Genomic DNA, 17,851 nt, shown 5'->3' on the forward strand with positions numbered 1-17,851 from the left:
TCCCTAACACATCTCTGCTACCTGTTACATTATGCATTGCAATAATGAAACCAATTACGTGCCACATGCCATTGCCTTTAAGAGAAGACTGCAATCCATTATCCATTTCCCATTATCCCCAGTGCAATATTGCCTTACGCTATGGCCCATGGCGAAACACTTGCCTGACCTTACAGGTGTATGCATAGGCTCCATTTATGTAACTTAATATAACATTTTATGTAGACATGGCACTATACGCATAGTTTAAATATATAGATATTCCACTGTTAGGTTCTTAGCTTTTTCATGAGACTATTTTTTATGTATTCAATGTATGGCCATGTTTATTTTGTTCTTGCTTTCTGTAAATCACTCTGGATTAAGAGTGTCTGCCTACATTTGTGAATTGCATGTATGTATTAGCGGCAGAAGAAGAATTTTCATAAACTGCAATATTCATTGTCTCATAAAAGCTTAATTTTTAAACTTAAAAACAAAAAACCCAACATTTTAATTGGATATTGGTCTAAAGTTTGTGCGTAGAAACATTTGCATGAGTAGATAGATTTGACCTGTTAACAGCTTTCATATCATTCAAAATGGTGTGAGATCTAAGGGCAAGGCTTGTTTTGAACTAGTATTTATTGTACACTTATTGTACTTGATTATGATCACTATCATTTGGCAGGTTCTCACACGAATTTAAATGTAATCCAGGTTCTTTTGGACCGAGAATGCATGACGCCGACAATGTTGTCCTGTCTGTGTCCGCTAATTGTACCCAGCCATCCAAAATCAGTGTTTAATTAGCCGCCACCTGTTTGAGAATGGTTGCCAATGGGCTTGGATTGTGTCCCGTCTGGAACCATCCAGTATTGTAGGTTTCACACTTCTCACATGTGAGTGAGGCGGGGCAGTGCAGTGCTAGCCTGGCTTTGGCCAGACACACAGCATGGATTCACTGACCACTATGTGTCTGGACTTCGGCCCAGAGTGTATGCGGAAGCCGGGGAAATCAGAAAGCGATCTGGGCCAATCAGTGACTGCGTTTCAACTGCTGTCCGTACAACAGTGAAAAGCAGCCTCTTGATTGGTCCATGCAGCGGTACATTCAAAGCAATGGCTTTCCACAGAAACGCTAAAAACTAGGGTAGGTACCCTCACAAAAACATGCAGTAATCCTGGTCTCTAAACTGCCTCCCCCTGGCCAGCCGGGGCGCCTGATGGAGGGGAATGGAACTGGTTGGAATAACGTGTTCCTTCCACACGCTACGTCCAACCAGGGAAACTCCCCCCTGTCAGGTGTAAAGGAGCAACTTGGACACTCAGGCATGAAGGAAGCATGAGTTCAAGTCCGTTGCTCTCCCCAGGTTGGCGGAGGGTGTGTAGAGCCCAGGATCACATTAGATAATTAACACGGGTGAAAAATGGGTTACAAAATCGTGGGATAAAAATTATTAGAAAAAAAAAAGAAACGCTAAAAACTGTTCTTTCAGATATAGACTCATATATGTATCCGACATAACACGCTTACGTAGAAAGGTAGAAAGGTAGAAAATACCTTGTTGTTTTCTGTGCAGTATCTTTAAAGCACTAGCACTGGGATGACATCAGCTCTTTTTGCTACGCTGATTATTACAGTACACGCTTCTTCTACTTTGGTATTTGACTGGCCTCGCAATCCCCGTCCTTGTGGCGGGAGGGAACTTTTCAAGCTGCCTATGGGACAAAGTCCATGACATGATACCGGGGGGAGGAAGCGAGAGTGAATCCAACGTTATCAGTCTGGCTAAAGCGGCTAGTACAGTACATGGATAAATCATGCATTTCCTGGTTCCCGTGTTATGTGCACTGTATAGGAAACGTAACTATATGTTTCAGCATGGGAGCAGGCATTAATTTCCCTCACGTACTGCTCCGCACAGCACGGCGATAGAAAATGTCTGCGGCTTATCGGTGGGAGAGAAAGATGTGGCGTTGTGATAGCATGCTGAGCATATCAAATAAAGAATTAGTTGCCTTTGCACGTTTGGGGTCTCACTGTGTGTGATTCTTTATTTCATACATTTACGTAGTCAGTCACTGCAGGGAATTCAGTTCAGACCTGAATATGTAAAGGAAAACGAGGGCCTTTCCTCATACCAAGGGCCGTCATTAGAGGAATCCACACGAGGTCAAATGCGTTAATTAATCCATCTGTAACTCTGGGAGTGATCGAGATAAAGGAAGGCTGAGGATTGTACTCTGTACACGACGTGGATTTATTTTTTTGGAACCGAGCGCGGAAAGGGAAACGGGTCTTTTCCTGATCTCGGGGGGGGGGGGGGGGGGGGGGGAAAGGGAAGGAAGCCATCCTTAGAAACGGCGAAAGCAACACGCGCCCCACACTCCATACGCTCACTGCCCACTCCTTCTCTCACACATGTCATGCACACGCACACACACGCACACACACACGCACGTGCACCGTACCTCCTGGTTCTCCTACTCCCACAGCGGTCTGGGAATAGACGAACGAACGCACTGCTTCAGCGGTGCACACCTACCTCGCCATGCCTTCCCGTTATTTTTAAACACACATCCTTATCGTCTCTGTCGGGGTGGAAACCTCGCATGTTCAAAACTGTTACTTTTCACACAAAAAGAACGATCCAAATGGTTGTAGATCTACAAGCTCAAGCTACGTTTTGAGCTTGTATATCTTCTACTTTCGATGTTTTTGCACGACACTAGTGATCAAGTAGACTAGTATTGATTTTCTGGGGGGGGGGGGGAGAGTTGGAATACGGACGGAGAAGAGAGGATTTTGCCTTTCGGACAAGGTGACTAATATCTATCTATTCCATACTGTAGGTTACAGGGTGGACACGGTGACTAATATCTATCTATTCCATACTGTAGGTTACACGGTGGACACGGTGACTAATATCTATCTATTCCATACTGTAGGTTACAGGGTGGACACGGTGACTAATATCTATCTATTCCATACTGTAGGTTACAGGGTGGACACGGTGACTAATATCTATCTATTCCATACTGTAGGTTACAGGGTGGACACGGTGACTAATATCTATTTATTCCATACTGTAGGTTACAGGGTGGACACGGTGACTAATATCTATCTATTCCATACTGTAGGTTACAGGGTGGACACGGTGACTAATATCTATCTATTCCATACTGTAGGTTACAGGGTGGACACGGTGACTAATATCTATCTATTCCATACTGTAGGTTACAGGGTGGACACGGTGACTAATATCTATCTATTCCATACTGTAGGTTACAGGGTGGACACGGTGACTAATATCTATCTATTCCATACTGTAGGTTACAGGGTGGACACGGTGACTAATATCTATCTATTCCATACTGTAGGTTACAGGGTGGACACGGTGACTAATATCTATCTATTCCATACTGTAGGTTACAGGGTGGACACGGTGACTAATATCTATCTATTCCATACTGTAGGTTACAGGGTGGACACGGTGACTAATATCTATCTATTCCATACTGTAGGTTACAGGGTGGACACGGTGACTAATATCTATTTATTCCATACTGTAGGTTACAGGGTGGACACGGTGACTAATATCTATCTATTCCATACTGTAGGTTACAGGGTGGACACGGTGACTAATATCTATCTATTCCATACTGTAGGTTACAGGGTGGACACGGTGACTAATATCTCTGCAACACTGAATATCTGACTGCAGCATGCAGGGCCTTCACCGGTGGCTGAATGTATAGTAGCTCATCCACCGACTTGATTCCGGCATGGGAGACCTATTTTCCACTGTTAGCCAACGTATCCAATATGGATAAAGGGGTTAAAATGATTGTGATGCTGTATTGATCGAACTCAGCCTATCGACTCGTTCCGCAGGCGTGCCATGTTGGGGCGGCAGTGGCCGGGAAGAACGGCCGGATGGGAAAACAGTAAGGTTCCCAGTTCGAATCCTGTGGGCTCCCCCAGAGTTAGTGTCCAAGTGTCCTTGAGCAAGACCCTGAACCCCCTAATTGCTACCGATGAGCAGGTTGGTGCCTTGCATGGTTTCCCTCTGCCATCGGTGTCTGAATGTGTGTGTGAATGGGGTGAATGTAATGCACATTCTATGTAAAGCGCTTTTGGATAAAAGCACTATATAAATGTACCATTTACCATTAAAGACGGTAACACACATCCTCAGGTGTAATATTGCTTAACCCATTTCTTTCTTGAAATTAATCAAAGTGTGGGTCCTTGAAACACACCTCCTCAACCCCCCCCCCCCCCCCCCCCCCCCATGTGTAAACAGGAAGCTCACGTGCGAGTCCCACCCATCATCTATAGTAGTAGTTGTCTCAGTGGGCGTTCCACACTGTCCAGGCCCTGCATGTCCATGATGTGTGGGACCCCCCCCCCGCCCCTCCCTCCCCCCCACCCAGCCCATACAGAGACAGTTGGCTTATGTTTTCTCTCTGTCTGCGTGACCCACTTCGGCCCCTATGCGTATTGTTCTCCTCCTCCTCCCAAACGTCCGTTCCTGTTTTGGTCTTTAAGTAATATTCTGACAGAGGGACAATTAGACGGATGCGCGCTCCTGGGAGTGGTTCATCAATGTCACTGTCACAGCTTCTAGCAGAAGGAAATCTGTACGTGGGTTTGTGGGTGTGTGTGTTTGCGTGCGCGTGTGTGTGTGCAGTGTGCATGTGAGAAACAAAAGGAGAAAGTAGAGGGAGGGAGGGTGTGTGTTTGTGTCTGTGAGCATGTTCCAAAGGAAGGAAGGCCTAAAAATAGTAAGAATGAGACCATGTGACATATTGAGGCTAAAAGCTTGTGAATAATTTGGCTAATGTAAAATGTTCCCATCTTCTGATGCTCAGCTGTGGAAGACTGTGCTGCTCATCAGGGGTTGTGTGTACAGTCGGTGTGATACAGGTGGCTGTTTGAGCGTTCGTCAGGGTTTGTATGTACTCTGTAAGTATAGTTTGATACTGGTCGCTGTTTGAGCGTACTGGCAAGCATTCAACTGTGCACACGTGTTCTTGCACATTCAGCATTCAATTCAATTCAAAGGAGCTTTTTTGGCATGAGAAAACATACGTTTACATTGCCAAAGCAAGTGTCAAAATATAATAAAAACAGTTGGAAATAGGGAAAGTATAGGGAGGTACAGTCAGCATTCAGCTAGTCTGATGTCCGTTTGCAAACTAAGTTACACCAGTGGTTCTCAAAGTGGGGTCTTTTCCCACAGAGAAATGTTCATCTGCCTTTCCCCATCCTAACTATTAGGAGCCGTGGCTGCCATTGAAATTGCACTCGGGAGAACAGTTGGGGGTTAATGTTATGCTCATAGATACTTCGTCACAAGCCGGGCCTTGAACCGGAGACCTTCCAATGGGTTATACATTATGTCAAGGACCCCATAACTGAGAGTCTGAGAGTGCACAAACGGAACCAAATGGACCCTTATGCATGGGTCCATTTGGTTCCAATTGTACACTCTCAGAGTTACACCCTCAAGGACACTTACGTTTGGAACCCACTCAAGAAGACTTTGAGATCCACTGGTGTAGCAGAGTGTTTCCACTAGTGAGCCAACATGCACAATAGCAGCACCCTTGACTAGTTTGACCAGAATGGAACAGAGCCTTCATTAGTATCATCAGTAACACCTGTGAAGGAAGTACGTGTATATGCATAGAGCCCATTCCCAGATGGGCTAGTCTCTCTACCCACTCAGGCTGCCCCCAGTTGAGCCTAGGCTATAAGCTACCTTGGTATCTAATGTGTGGAACTCTGGTCTGGAGGATGTTAAACTATATGCTAAGCGTGTTGTTGGCTGAAGGCAGTGTGCATCGCATGAGTGAGTGAGGTAGAGTACAGTAGTCTGCCAAGTTAGTGTTACAGTCGGCGTGTAAAAGTCCTGAGTTAAATTATTCAGCAGTAAAAGGGCATGTTCACCCACCACGCTAGCACTTATACAGACAGTACTTACTCTAGCGCTATCTTCACTGTCTCTCCCTTTGCCCCTCTATCTTTCACTCTGATCTGTTTTTTTCTTTTTGGAGTCCGATGAAATATGTACAGTATGAGACAGTTGCAAGAAGGATGTTTGTTACTTGTTAGACATTCTCAGCAGCCGTCTGTCGCAGGGAAACGTCACAATCCAAGCCATATATACAGTAGCTTTTCCTGATCGGGAAGGCAAACCAGGTGGTATATATTAAACTAATATAGATACTGGAAAGGCTGAAGCTTTTAGAGAGGAAAGGAGAGAGACCTACAGATGGAAGGAGGAATAAAGAAAGACTGCGAGAAAGAGCAGAGCGTAGGGCTGCCACAGTTATTACATAATCGTCTACTCGCAATTATTTGAGATAGTCACAATTATTTTTGCATAATCGCCATAATAATTTATTTAAGTTATTTGTCATATGCATTATGCCCTGTGCAATTTTTCATCACGAGACCTTAAAGGCAATCTGAAATTATTTGTTTTATTCATATGTTGTTCAATATTCAACGCCAGAAAAACCACAATTAAAACGTTAATCGCGATTATTTGTTTGGCTATTAATCGTCAACTTTGTAATCGTGAGAGCCCTAGCAGAGCGAGCGTTGCCAGATCGGATCCGGGGACGGGGAGAGGCTTTCTGCGTAGGTGGAGGTAGACCGGGAACATGTGGATGTTTAGACAGAGCGATAAGGCAGCCAGGGCTGACAGTAAGCCGATAAGCAACGACTGACTGTCGGGTTTGGCAGGCCGACAGGGGAGGGGAGGGGAGGGAGAGAACGGGCCACGGAGCGGAGGACAGGCAGGCGTGGATGGATGCAGAGAATAAAGGCGTTCTCGCAGAGCTGTGAGAGAGAAAAGTTTCTTGGAGTGGTGGTGTGTGTGTGCCTGCAGTGCCTGGCATTGAATCCCAACAGAAACTCTTCAATGCAACGAATGGGGGGGAAAGTAGGACAATTCGAGGCGCTTCCTTCCTGATTATATTTAGACCCTGTGTGAACACAGCATTGTTTTGACACGGTCCGCAGAGCTGGCCTGTTAAACCACTCCAGTTATAGTTCCACTTTTTGACTCTGTTCTGAATGTTAAGGCATTGAGGCATTCATTGTGAAATTAGCTTTCAGATGGGCTATTTTCACTGAGTATAAGACAGAGCTAAGTGGCTGATCGGACTAATCGATTTAGGCTATTATTATCTGCTTCTTGATTCAATTCAATTGACCTCATGAGCAAGATTATGTTGCTTATTAGTTCTAGATCGGTTTCAATGTCTGTTAATCAACCAGCCCTATTATTTGCTTTATATGCTTCACCACAAGGCAACCAAGACACTGTGTTGTCTGCAGTGAAGCATTAGCAAGACACTGTTGTCTTCAGTGAAGCATTAGCAAGACACTGTCTGTTGTCTGCAGTGAAGCATTAGCAAGACACTGTCTGTTGTTCGCAGTGAAGCATTAAGGTCATTACACACTGGCGAATTGGCGACGCGATTTATTCGTGCGAATAATTTGCATTTTTTGGATCGCTTATTCACATTGCGTCGCTAATTCGCCAGTGTGTAATGACCTTTAGGAAGACACTGTCTGTTGTCTGCAGTGAAGCATTAGCAAGAGAAGACCATGTCTGTTGTCTGCAGTGAAGCATTAGCAAGACACTGTCTGTTGTCTGCAGTGAAGCATTAGCAAGAGAAGACCATGTCTGTTGTCTGCAGTGAAGCATTAGCAAGACACTGTCTGTTGTCTGCAGTGAAGCATTAGCAAGAGAAGACCATGTCTGTTGTCTGCAGTGAAGCATTAAGCAAAGCTATCTATAATGTGTAATATGTCTCTGTTATCGCCACTGTTGGGCAGAATTGTCTGTCTCTATAGAGTAAGACAACTTGAACTTTTTGTATTTCTTTTTTCCGTAAATGAATGCCCAACTTCCTCATACTACACTACAGCATCACACAAAAAAGTAGCAGATCCGTTAGCAGAACAGTTTTGAGCTTGTGGATCTGCTACTTTTGTTATTTTTTTATTTGAATCCTGAAGGCCGATTCTAAATACTGAGTTTTCAGAAAAACGTATCAGTGGTGCTTAAACTTTTTCATGTCAAGGACCCCCAGAATTATCTGTATTTGGCCGCCGACCCCCAGCAGATTTTTTCCCCAGAAGCAAATATTTGAGTTCAAAGCAGTGAAAGAATAATATATTCAACGATTTGTGCCACATTTTCACGATTCTTCAAGTAGGAGATCTACAAGCTCGCAGATCTGCAGCTATTTTTCCAACAGACTGAAGTTTAAAAAAATGGTTGAAGTGGTAAAAAGCTAAGGTGACACAGATGCGTTTCCCAGTCTTAAATGTGTTAACACACAGCACACATTGACCGTACACTAAACGTCTCTCCTCCTTTCTCTCCTTCCAGGAAAGCCTCACAGCATCGAGAGCTCGGAGCGGGTTCAGCTGTCGGGCACGTACAACGTGCGCAAAGGGAAGCTCCAGCTGCCCGTGAACCGCTGGACCAGACGCCAGGTCATCCTGTGTGGCACGTGCCTCATCGTGTCCTCCGTCAAGGAGAGCCAGACGGGCAAGATGCACGTCCTGCCGCTGATTGGAGGAAAGGTATGCATGGGTCCCAAAAAGGGATGGGATTGGCCGGTAGAACCAATCACAGAGCGTGATTTATACTATTCTCTGCCTACCAGGTTGCAACTTGAACGGGGCTGAGTCGGCTAAGCGAACTTCGCAATGTTCGACACGGTAACTCGTTGCGCTTCAGCGCACTCAGTGCGAGCTTGTAAACCTTTTCAGATGGGGGTCTGCTGCGGCCAAATACATCCTTGACTTGAAGAAGTCTGAAGAACCACTGTATGCATCCTAAAAAAAGGATCCCAACCCTATAACAATGACCTCTATTCCTGCGTGCCATCCCGCCAGCGAGCAAGCGAGCGTGCGTCCTCATCCTCCTCATCAACGGCGTGTCCTGCTTTGCTCAACTTTGGCGAGTGCAATGGAGTCGTCATCGGGCCACCGTGAAATCAGCATGGTGCTTTGCTCCTTCATGTCCCCCTTCATGTGTCTGTCACTGTGCTCCCAATTATGCATGGAAGACTTTGATTTTCTGCTTCTTATCTGGGATTATCACATGAGCCCTTTGTGTCGCCCCCTAATGGATCTCTCGCTCCGTAGAGGCTCGTTCTGTCCCGGGCTAGCCTGAACGAACTCTCATCTTTAGTTAGGAAGAAAGTCCTCTGGTAAATGACTTTTATCTGGTTATAACTAAGGCTGTAATAGCTCTGGTGTATCTGCGACGTGGTCACTGGATAAGCGCTGATAGGGGTCTGTCTGTCTGTCTGTCTGTCTGTCTGTCTGTCTGTCTGTCTGTCTGTCTGTCTGTCTGTCTGTCTGTCTGTCTCCGACTGTGACACAATGAATGAACACTTCATATTCTGCCACACCCACTATTCAAACACCAGCACAGGCCATGACCTCTAGTCCTCCTTTCATCTATTCTTGTGTGTGTGTGTGTGCGTGCGTGCGCGAGAGTGAGTGTGTGCCTACAGTCATTGTACGGCTGTACGCACACGTGTGAAAAGTATCAGCTCACACGAGTGTGAGTGTGTGTGTTAGCATACAGTACATGCATGAATGCATGTTTATGTGAGCATAATGCTATAAGTGTGTTGTTCCGCATGCGTATCACCCCTCTGTTCAGGACGGTGCAGTGTGTGTGTGTGTATGCGCGCACTACTCGCTCATGTCATGCACATGTGATCTGTTTGATGCGTGCAGTATGCTGTGTGCAGTTAGTATGCAATATCTATGCGCATGTGCATGCGTGGATGAACATGCTAGATTACGCACGAGGGAGAGGGTGTTTTTGCGGTTGACCGGACACGGTCGGTCGGTATAGCCTCGTGGCCCATGAATGTGATGCATGCGGCGTAAACGTCAGGACTGGAGATATCGACGTCACTAAACTGAAGCTATTTTTACATTAGAACTGTGTGCCCACTGCCCAGCCTGATAAGATGTCTGATTTGTTTGTTTGTTACATGTGTTCAGACAGTCCTGCAGACAGACAGTGGTCCGTTGCATATCGTTGGCTGTCGCACAGAAACCCCTTTTCTCCATATTTTGCACCGGAAGGGAAATTCTTGGCCGAATACCGAATATAGGACACAGTTGGCCGAATACCGAATATAGGACACAGTTGGCTGAAAAGCGAATATCTGAATATGATTAATATTATATATCTTTTTTCCTACCATTGCTGTCATGGCCGTACCTTAAAGCTACCCGATTTATGGCAAAACTTAATAATCACTATTATGGGTTCATAAAAAAATTATTCAGCTCTTTTGAATGCATTCATTGCATACACTATTCGGTGATATATTTTCTGCCTATTCTGGCCGAAACCGAATAGGCCGAAAAGGCATTTTTAGCCATTTTCTGCTGAATATTGTCTGCAGACGAATATTCGGTGAATCACTAATTTTAAACGTTTTGTGGCATTTATTGTCTCCACCAGGCCGAAGGCATGTGGGGAGAGTATGTTTTGCACTCCGTCCGTCCGCGTGTCCGTCCGTCCGTTTGTGTGTCCGTTTGTGTGTCCGTGTGTCCGTGAACAGCTAATCTCGGCCACCGTTAACCCGGTCGATGCCATATTTTGCACACACACTCCCTGGATGCCAACCATGAACCTCTGCCACAAACTTTCCAGAACGGCCTGTTATAGCGCCACCAGGAGGCCGCTTTGTGCAAAACAAGTTTTTCGATGCCATATTTTGCACACACACTCCCTGGATGCCAACCATGAACCTCTGCCCCAAACTTTCCAGAACGGCCTGTTATAGCGCCACCAGGAGGCCGCTTTGTGCAAAACAAGTTTTTGCACAGTACACCTACAGATTTTGTCCAAACATCACGCAAATTGGTACACAGTCTCTCTAGAGCCATTCAACGAAACGGGTCTTTCAGATTTATCAGACTCCATCCTGATTGGTTAAGATTGGCTTCCAAAGTTCACAGGAGTGCTCAGTTTCAAACAAAATGCTGCAAATCATGAACACATCGCGTGATTTCCGTGAAATTGTGCACCCACATTCCCACTAGGCCGAGGACGAAATGCCACATGAACAATTTCAACTCAGCCTCAAGGTGGCGCTATAACTGGCCGAAAAGTGTTTTTACCTCTAACTGCACGGATCTGTGGATAACCTGGTGGAGACCTGTGCCCGGAAGGGCACTTTTTCTAGTTTTGTAATGAAAAAGGTTGAGACTGACATACTGGTTGAGACTGACATAATGTATTCTAACAATTGTGTGTGTGTGTGTGTGTGTGTGTGTGTGTGTGTGTGTGTGTGTGTGTGTGTGTGTGTGTGTGTGTGTGCGTGTGCGTGTGCGTGTGCGTGCGTGCGTGCGTGCGTGCGGTTCCTTAGGTGGAGGAGGTGAAGAAGCACAGCCACTGTTTGGCCTTCAGCTCGGCAGGACCTCAGAGTCAGACCTACTACGTCAGCTTTGACAGCTTCACTGAACACCTGCGCTGGCACCGGCACGCTGCCAAGGTCTGTACATACATACATACTACTACTACACATACTGTATACTACACATACTGTGTATACTACATATATACTGTAGTCTGAAAACCCACCTCTTCAGACTCCACCATGGCCCGTAGCACTTGCCCTAGCCTAGCCCCTTAGATAGAACTTTATGTAGACTTGGATAGTATTTTAGACAGACTTATTATAGCTCGTTACGTAGACAGCACTAGAATTGCATTTTATTTAGTCATAGCACTGTATAGTACACATGCATATTGTATAATATATAATATAGTATAGTATGTATAGTTGACATAGATACTCCACTGTTACGTTCTTAGTTTATACATGATTCATGATAACTACTTTTTATATATGTGATGTATGCCATGCTTTTGTTTTTGCTTAATGTAAGTCGCTCTGGATCAAGAGCGTCTGCTAAATGCCTAAATTGTACAGTAATTGTAAATTGTATACTACTACAGATATACTACACGTATACTACGTGTGTGTGTGTGTGTGTGCGTGTGTGCGCGCGTGCACCTGTACACTACAATTTCTGTTCCATTGAACTACATATGCCTCCACTCTAAGCGATCGTTTTCAAGGGGAAGCTCAGGGGACTTGATGTTCTCCCTAAACCAAACACACTAGAGACCAACAACGTATCCTCTCGGTAAAGCGTGCAGTTTTGGGCCATTCGTCAATTAAATAAACATGTTTACATCCTTGAAGCACGAGGCTCATTTCGAGCGCTGGTGCGAGTGCCTGATGTTTAGATCCCATAGCCTGAGGGGTTGAACGTGTTGCCACAGCAACCAAACAACCAGGCTATGTTTCGGTTCAGTGAACTGACGTCCGTATTGTTACCTACATCTTATCATTATAATAATTATAATAATTATCTTTATTTGTATAGCTACCTTTCAAAACAGTGTTACAAAGTGCTTTACAGAAGACTCAATTACATACCACAAATCAAAACACACACGAATGAGGCAATAACAAGCATAACGTGACAGAGGAATTAGGAGTTAGGCAGTGGGGATGGTTATGGCTCTAGACTGGATTACGGAATTAAAGGTAGGGTAAGTGATGGTGTTTTTTTTGTTAAAGGTTTAAATCACTATATTCTGATAGTAATCATTGCTATAGAGTGTTTGTTCAGTAACAGGGGTCTCCCTGTCTCGCCAGCTTCTTTAATTAATAGAAAATACATTTTCAGCCAATCAGGAGAAAGTAGCTCAATTTATTTTATAATGTTCCAGTTCCAATTTTGCCTGCTCATTTCTTTGTGTCATCACACACAACCCGTATCCTGAGTCTTCCTGACTGTGTTCTCTATCCTGATTGGATAAAATAGGTATCCCGTCCTGAAAATGCATTTTCCATTTCATAAAAAGCTGGAGAGACTGTTAGTGAACAAACACTCTATAGCAATATCGGTCAAGTACTTTCACAATATTGAGCTTTTTAACACTTTTTCTTAACCAAAGAAAATCACTTACCCTACCTTTTAATGGAGTCAGTCAAAAGTACTGTTGTTACTAACGTTCATGTGCTCCCTAAAACCTAACTCAACTTAAACAACACTGATCGGTTGGCACTTTTAATTTCGTTGTACATGTTACAACTTACAATGACAATAAAGATCTGTCTTACGACAGCACCACTTGATTTTGAACAACAGATTTTCAAGTGGAAATCTGTTGTTTTTGGTGAGCAACTCCACCGTGCGACAAAGTCTAATTTACTGTCGCCTTCAACCTGCGCATGGGTCAGCTTAAACTGTAAATCAGACCACGCCTGACTGACTGTGGCTGAAATATGAAAATATCACACTCATGTGCTCCGATGCCCCGAAGAGCGCTAAATCTTAAACGGCCATGCATTGAAGTGTGCTGTCCTGTACATACTTTACTGCTATACACCCACTAATATATCACCCTGTCCAAGTCTCCCAGGGTGCGTAAAATCCATGCAAACGCATGCACACCACTCACACAGCTCTCTCTCTCTCTCTCTCTCTCTCCTTTCTTTCTCCCATTTTAAGTCAAGTAGGCCATACATAGCCAGAAAGCCTATTTTCTAAATATTATCAGGGACATGGATGTCACTTGTGCCCAAGGGGACACTCAGAATAGAACCTTGGAGATGAGGTGCCACGTGTGCCACCGTCACGGGCAAATCTGGAGCTATAACTGTGCTCTGAAAGGCCGGGGTAATGGTACCGCATTCTCCACCTACAGTAGGAGGTTGAAGAGTTTCACTGTCATTTCAACATGTCAGCAAACTTTCCCTTGACTTCTGCTTACTGGCTAATCCTAAAAAGATTGGCCAGGAGTGATCTCTTTACCTCTAAGGCCACACGAGACACACACACACACAAAACCTGCAAGGTCTCCTGCCACTCGAGCTAATCCCATTTAACCCAGACCTGGAATGCATCTGTGTCACCTTAGCTTTTAACCACTTTTACCATTATTTTAAACTTTTGCTGTTGAACAATAGCAGATATGCAAGCTCATAGCGCGGCAACGAGTGCCACGCTATGAACTTGTAGATCTGCTATTTTAGAAAATCTGAAAATGTGTGCAAATCTTTGAAAATTATATCCTTTCACAGCCATCGTTTTTTACTCAAATATTTTCTTCAGAAAGCGGTCAGGATTTAGAAGACATTTAGTAGAATCTAGTCTCAGGTCTTAATGCCGGGTTATGGGTGGGCCACACGAGACACACACACTGAACCTGAAAGGTCTCCACGAGACACACACACACTAACCCTGCAAGGTCTCCCGGCACTCAAGCTAATCCCATTTAACCCCACGGTGACCAGGAGGCGTCCTGATTTGGCTGCTGGGATTCTCCCAGTTTCCAGCTGGGCGTGTCCTGTCCAGAGTCACGACGAATAGTTTCCTTTTCCCCCCCAACATTCACTGCCAAATTGTGCTTCGGTTGAAAGTTTGCAGACACTAGGTGTGCTAAATTAATGGTCCACCATCCTGATAAGGACAGCGGGTGAAAAATAAAAATGTGATAAAAAAAATTGTTCAAAAGCAGCAAAAATAGTGAGATCTACAAGTTCATGACGCATTGTGAAATTGCTATTTTAGTAAATCGGGATTTAAGTGATTAACTCAATCTGTGCCAATGTTGAGATTTCTCGTGTCTAGGTACATTACCCATCTGTGCCAGTGACGAGATTCTCGACATGTATTGATTACTATTGATTCCGAAAGACATCGCTGACATTTGAATTGTTTCCCCTCCGTCCACATCCGTTGTAAGCGCAATCTTTAGCGGCGCTTTTCTCTGAATTGAGGCTTAGATTCAGGTGTTTGAACAGAATGCCAATGTTAGAGCTCAATAAAAAAAAAACTGCGCTACCTCGTGGTTGCAATATCAACGCTTCTGATGACAGTGAAAGTAGAAACTTTAACTTTAACTTGATCTCCCCTCTCCTCTAGATGGTCTCCCAGAGGATCCACTCTGTGGACCTGTCCTGCTGCAGCCTGGAGCAGCTCCCTCCCAACCTGTTCTACAGCCTGGACCTCACCCACCTCAACCTCAAACACAACTTCCTGCCCGCCGCCGACCAGCGGCTGCAGCAGCTGCAGAGGTACGTACGCACGTACGGCGCCAAATGTCACTCCCGACAGGCTCTAATCAGAGAATACCAGCACACACGGAACTGTCCGTTAAAGACACTTTGTTGTTTCATTATAGGTATAGGTATGGTATGCTGCAAACAGACAGCACAACAACCAACGCTTCACGTTTCGGCGTGGAGACTTCGTCAGCGTTGATACAACGCTGACGCTGACTGATTTAAAAGTGTCTTCCCTGACCATGCACCCGACAAAATGATCAAAGAGATGGAAACAAATTGGAGTCGTGCATGCTTCCTTTCAATTAGAGAACAGGCTGCCACTACTAGTCTGACTCCTACAAAGAAGGAAGCGATCACTGAGGCCAGAGAGAGAGAGAGAGAGAGAGAGAGGCTAAAGATGATGACAAAGGATGTGGGGTTCAGACAGAGGGGGCACGGGGCGGTTGTTAATGATTAATGAGAGAGTCTAGGGGTGAGGAGGAAGAGTGACTCGGCTTAGCGGCAGACATGCAGAGGTTTGTGTGGGGAGATAAGCTGGCCTGCGCTCGGGACAAGACTTCACATGGTTTAGCAAAGCTCACCTTTGGCCATAAGATGGATCGGGGACTTGGCTGTGTTGCGGGACAGAGCTGGCTCTGATGGGGCTGCAAGGCTTAACTGGACTTGGCAGTTCAGGGATAACTGTGGCCCTGGAGACACAGCCATGCAGGTTATCTTAGCCCTGTGGGCTGTAGAACCAAACAGAGTCTGAAATGGTACGGTTTTTCTCTCCCCATTTTTCCATTTTTCTTGTACATTTGTGTTGTTAAATAACCTTGCGTCACCAGGCTGCTAGTCGTCACTTCTTTTGGGCTTGGTTTCTTGAACCCGGCTGCTTATTTCTCTGCAGTCGGCGGTGGGCCCTAGATCTGACACCGTGAGGACCACAGCCACAGGCCCCTATAGATCTGACACCTTGAGTAGGACCACAGCCACAGGCCCCTATAGACCTGACACCGTGAGTAGGTCCACAGCCACAGGCCCCTATAGACCTGACACCGTGAGTAGGACCACAGCCACAGGCCCCTATAGATGTGACACCGTGAGTAGGACCACAGCCACAGGCCCCTATAGACCTGACACCGTGAGTAAGACCACAGCCACAGGCCCCTATAGACCTGACACCGTGAGGACCACAGCCACAGGCCCCTATAGACCTGACACCGTGAGGACCACAGCCACAGGCCCCTATAGATCTGACACCGTGAGTAGGACCACAGCCACAGGCCCCTATAGACCTGACACCGTGAGTAAGACCACAGCCACAGGCCCCTATAGACCTGACACCGTGAGGACCACAGCCACAGGCCCCTATAGATCTGACACTGTGTGTAGGATCACAGCCACAGGCCCCTATAGACCTGACACCGTGAGGACCACAGCCACAGGCCCATATAGACCTGACACCGTGAGGACCACAGCCACAGGCCCCTATAGACCTGACACTGTGAGTAGGACCACAGCCACAGGCCCCTATAGACCTGACACCGTGAGTAGGACCACAGCCACAGGCCCCTATAGACCTGACACCGTGAGGACCACAGCCACAGGCCCCTATAGACCTGACACCGTGAGTAGGACCACAGCCACAGGCCCCTATAGACCTGACACTGTGAGTAGGACCACAGCCACAGGCCCCTAATTTCAAATGCATAGGTTACTACTAGTCATTAAGCTAATATATTGACGAGTCATGTTTGGAATTGTAACAGCTGAAATCAATAATATATATTCAGACATTAACCTGGGGGGCCACATTAAGTGAAGCGCACGTAGGCCACAGATAGAAGACCTGACACTGTGTGTAGGACAGGACAGGCCAGCCAAGGAGCCTGACCAGGGCTGCACGAGGCTGGGCTAAACGAGTCCCGAGGTCTGGGGCTGCTGGGCAGAGCCTGGAAGGAAGGCTAGACAAGATGATGTGACTGTGGGGAAGCTTTTAATATGCCTGGCCTCCCTCACTGTCTCTGTGGGCACCATCTGCTGCATGCTTATCACGGGCCCAGATTGAAGACCCCAAGACGTACGCGTGTGTGCGTGTGTGTGTGCGTGTGTGTGCGTGTGTTGTGCATTGCTTGTCAGAGCGCTTCTTTCTCAAAATTCGATTGGAAATGCTGTGAGTTTGGGTGGGCATTGTGTACTTGTATGTGTGTGAGTGCGTTGTGCATGGCTTGTCACAGCTCTTCTTTCTCAAAATTCGGTTGGAAATGTTCAGCGTGTGTGTGTGTGTGTGTGTGTGTGTGTGTGTGTGTGTGTGTGTGTGTGTGATTTTGGGGTCAGTGCATTCAATCCTAGTATAGTGGCTCTCTGTTATCATGGAAAGATGACTGCACTGATGGTGTGTGCGTGTGCACGTGCGCGCGTGTGAGTGAGAATGTAATCCATGTCTATGTGTGTTAGTGTTTGAACACTGTGACGGATGGATGGATGGGGGGGGGGGGGGGGGTTATGTACTGTGTGTGTGTGTGTACTGCATGTCTGTGTGTGTGCGTCTGCATGTACTGTATGTGTGGGTACAGCACAGGGCTTTCGAGATGTTTGCAACACTGCTGTGATCATTATTATGTGACTCACAACACTTTGATGTGCTGCGGTCGGAGGTAATTACATACCAGAGCCGAAGACAAAGGAAACACCATAGAAAGGCGACAAGTGACTATACCGTAGCGTACAG

General features: G+C 45.9%; 1 protein-coding gene across 1 annotated transcript in view; it reads left to right on the forward strand.

The window, feature by feature from the left end:
* Positions 1-17,851, forward strand: part of phlpp1 (PH domain and leucine rich repeat protein phosphatase 1) — an 83,167-nt gene that overhangs the window by 39,718 nt on the left and 25,598 nt on the right. Inside the window, exons 2-4 of the mRNA XM_083781203.1 lie at positions 8,400-8,596; positions 11,419-11,544; positions 14,996-15,147. Coding sequence (XP_083637329.1) covers positions 8,400-8,596; positions 11,419-11,544; positions 14,996-15,147 — 475 coding nt within the window. The remainder of the gene's footprint in view (positions 1-8,399; positions 8,597-11,418; positions 11,545-14,995; positions 15,148-17,851) is intronic.

Source organism: Protomyctophum parallelum (genome assembly GCF_964188405.1).
Source record: "Protomyctophum parallelum genome assembly, chromosome: 14".
Classification (NCBI taxonomy): domain Eukaryota; kingdom Metazoa; phylum Chordata; class Actinopteri; order Myctophiformes; family Myctophidae; genus Protomyctophum; species Protomyctophum parallelum.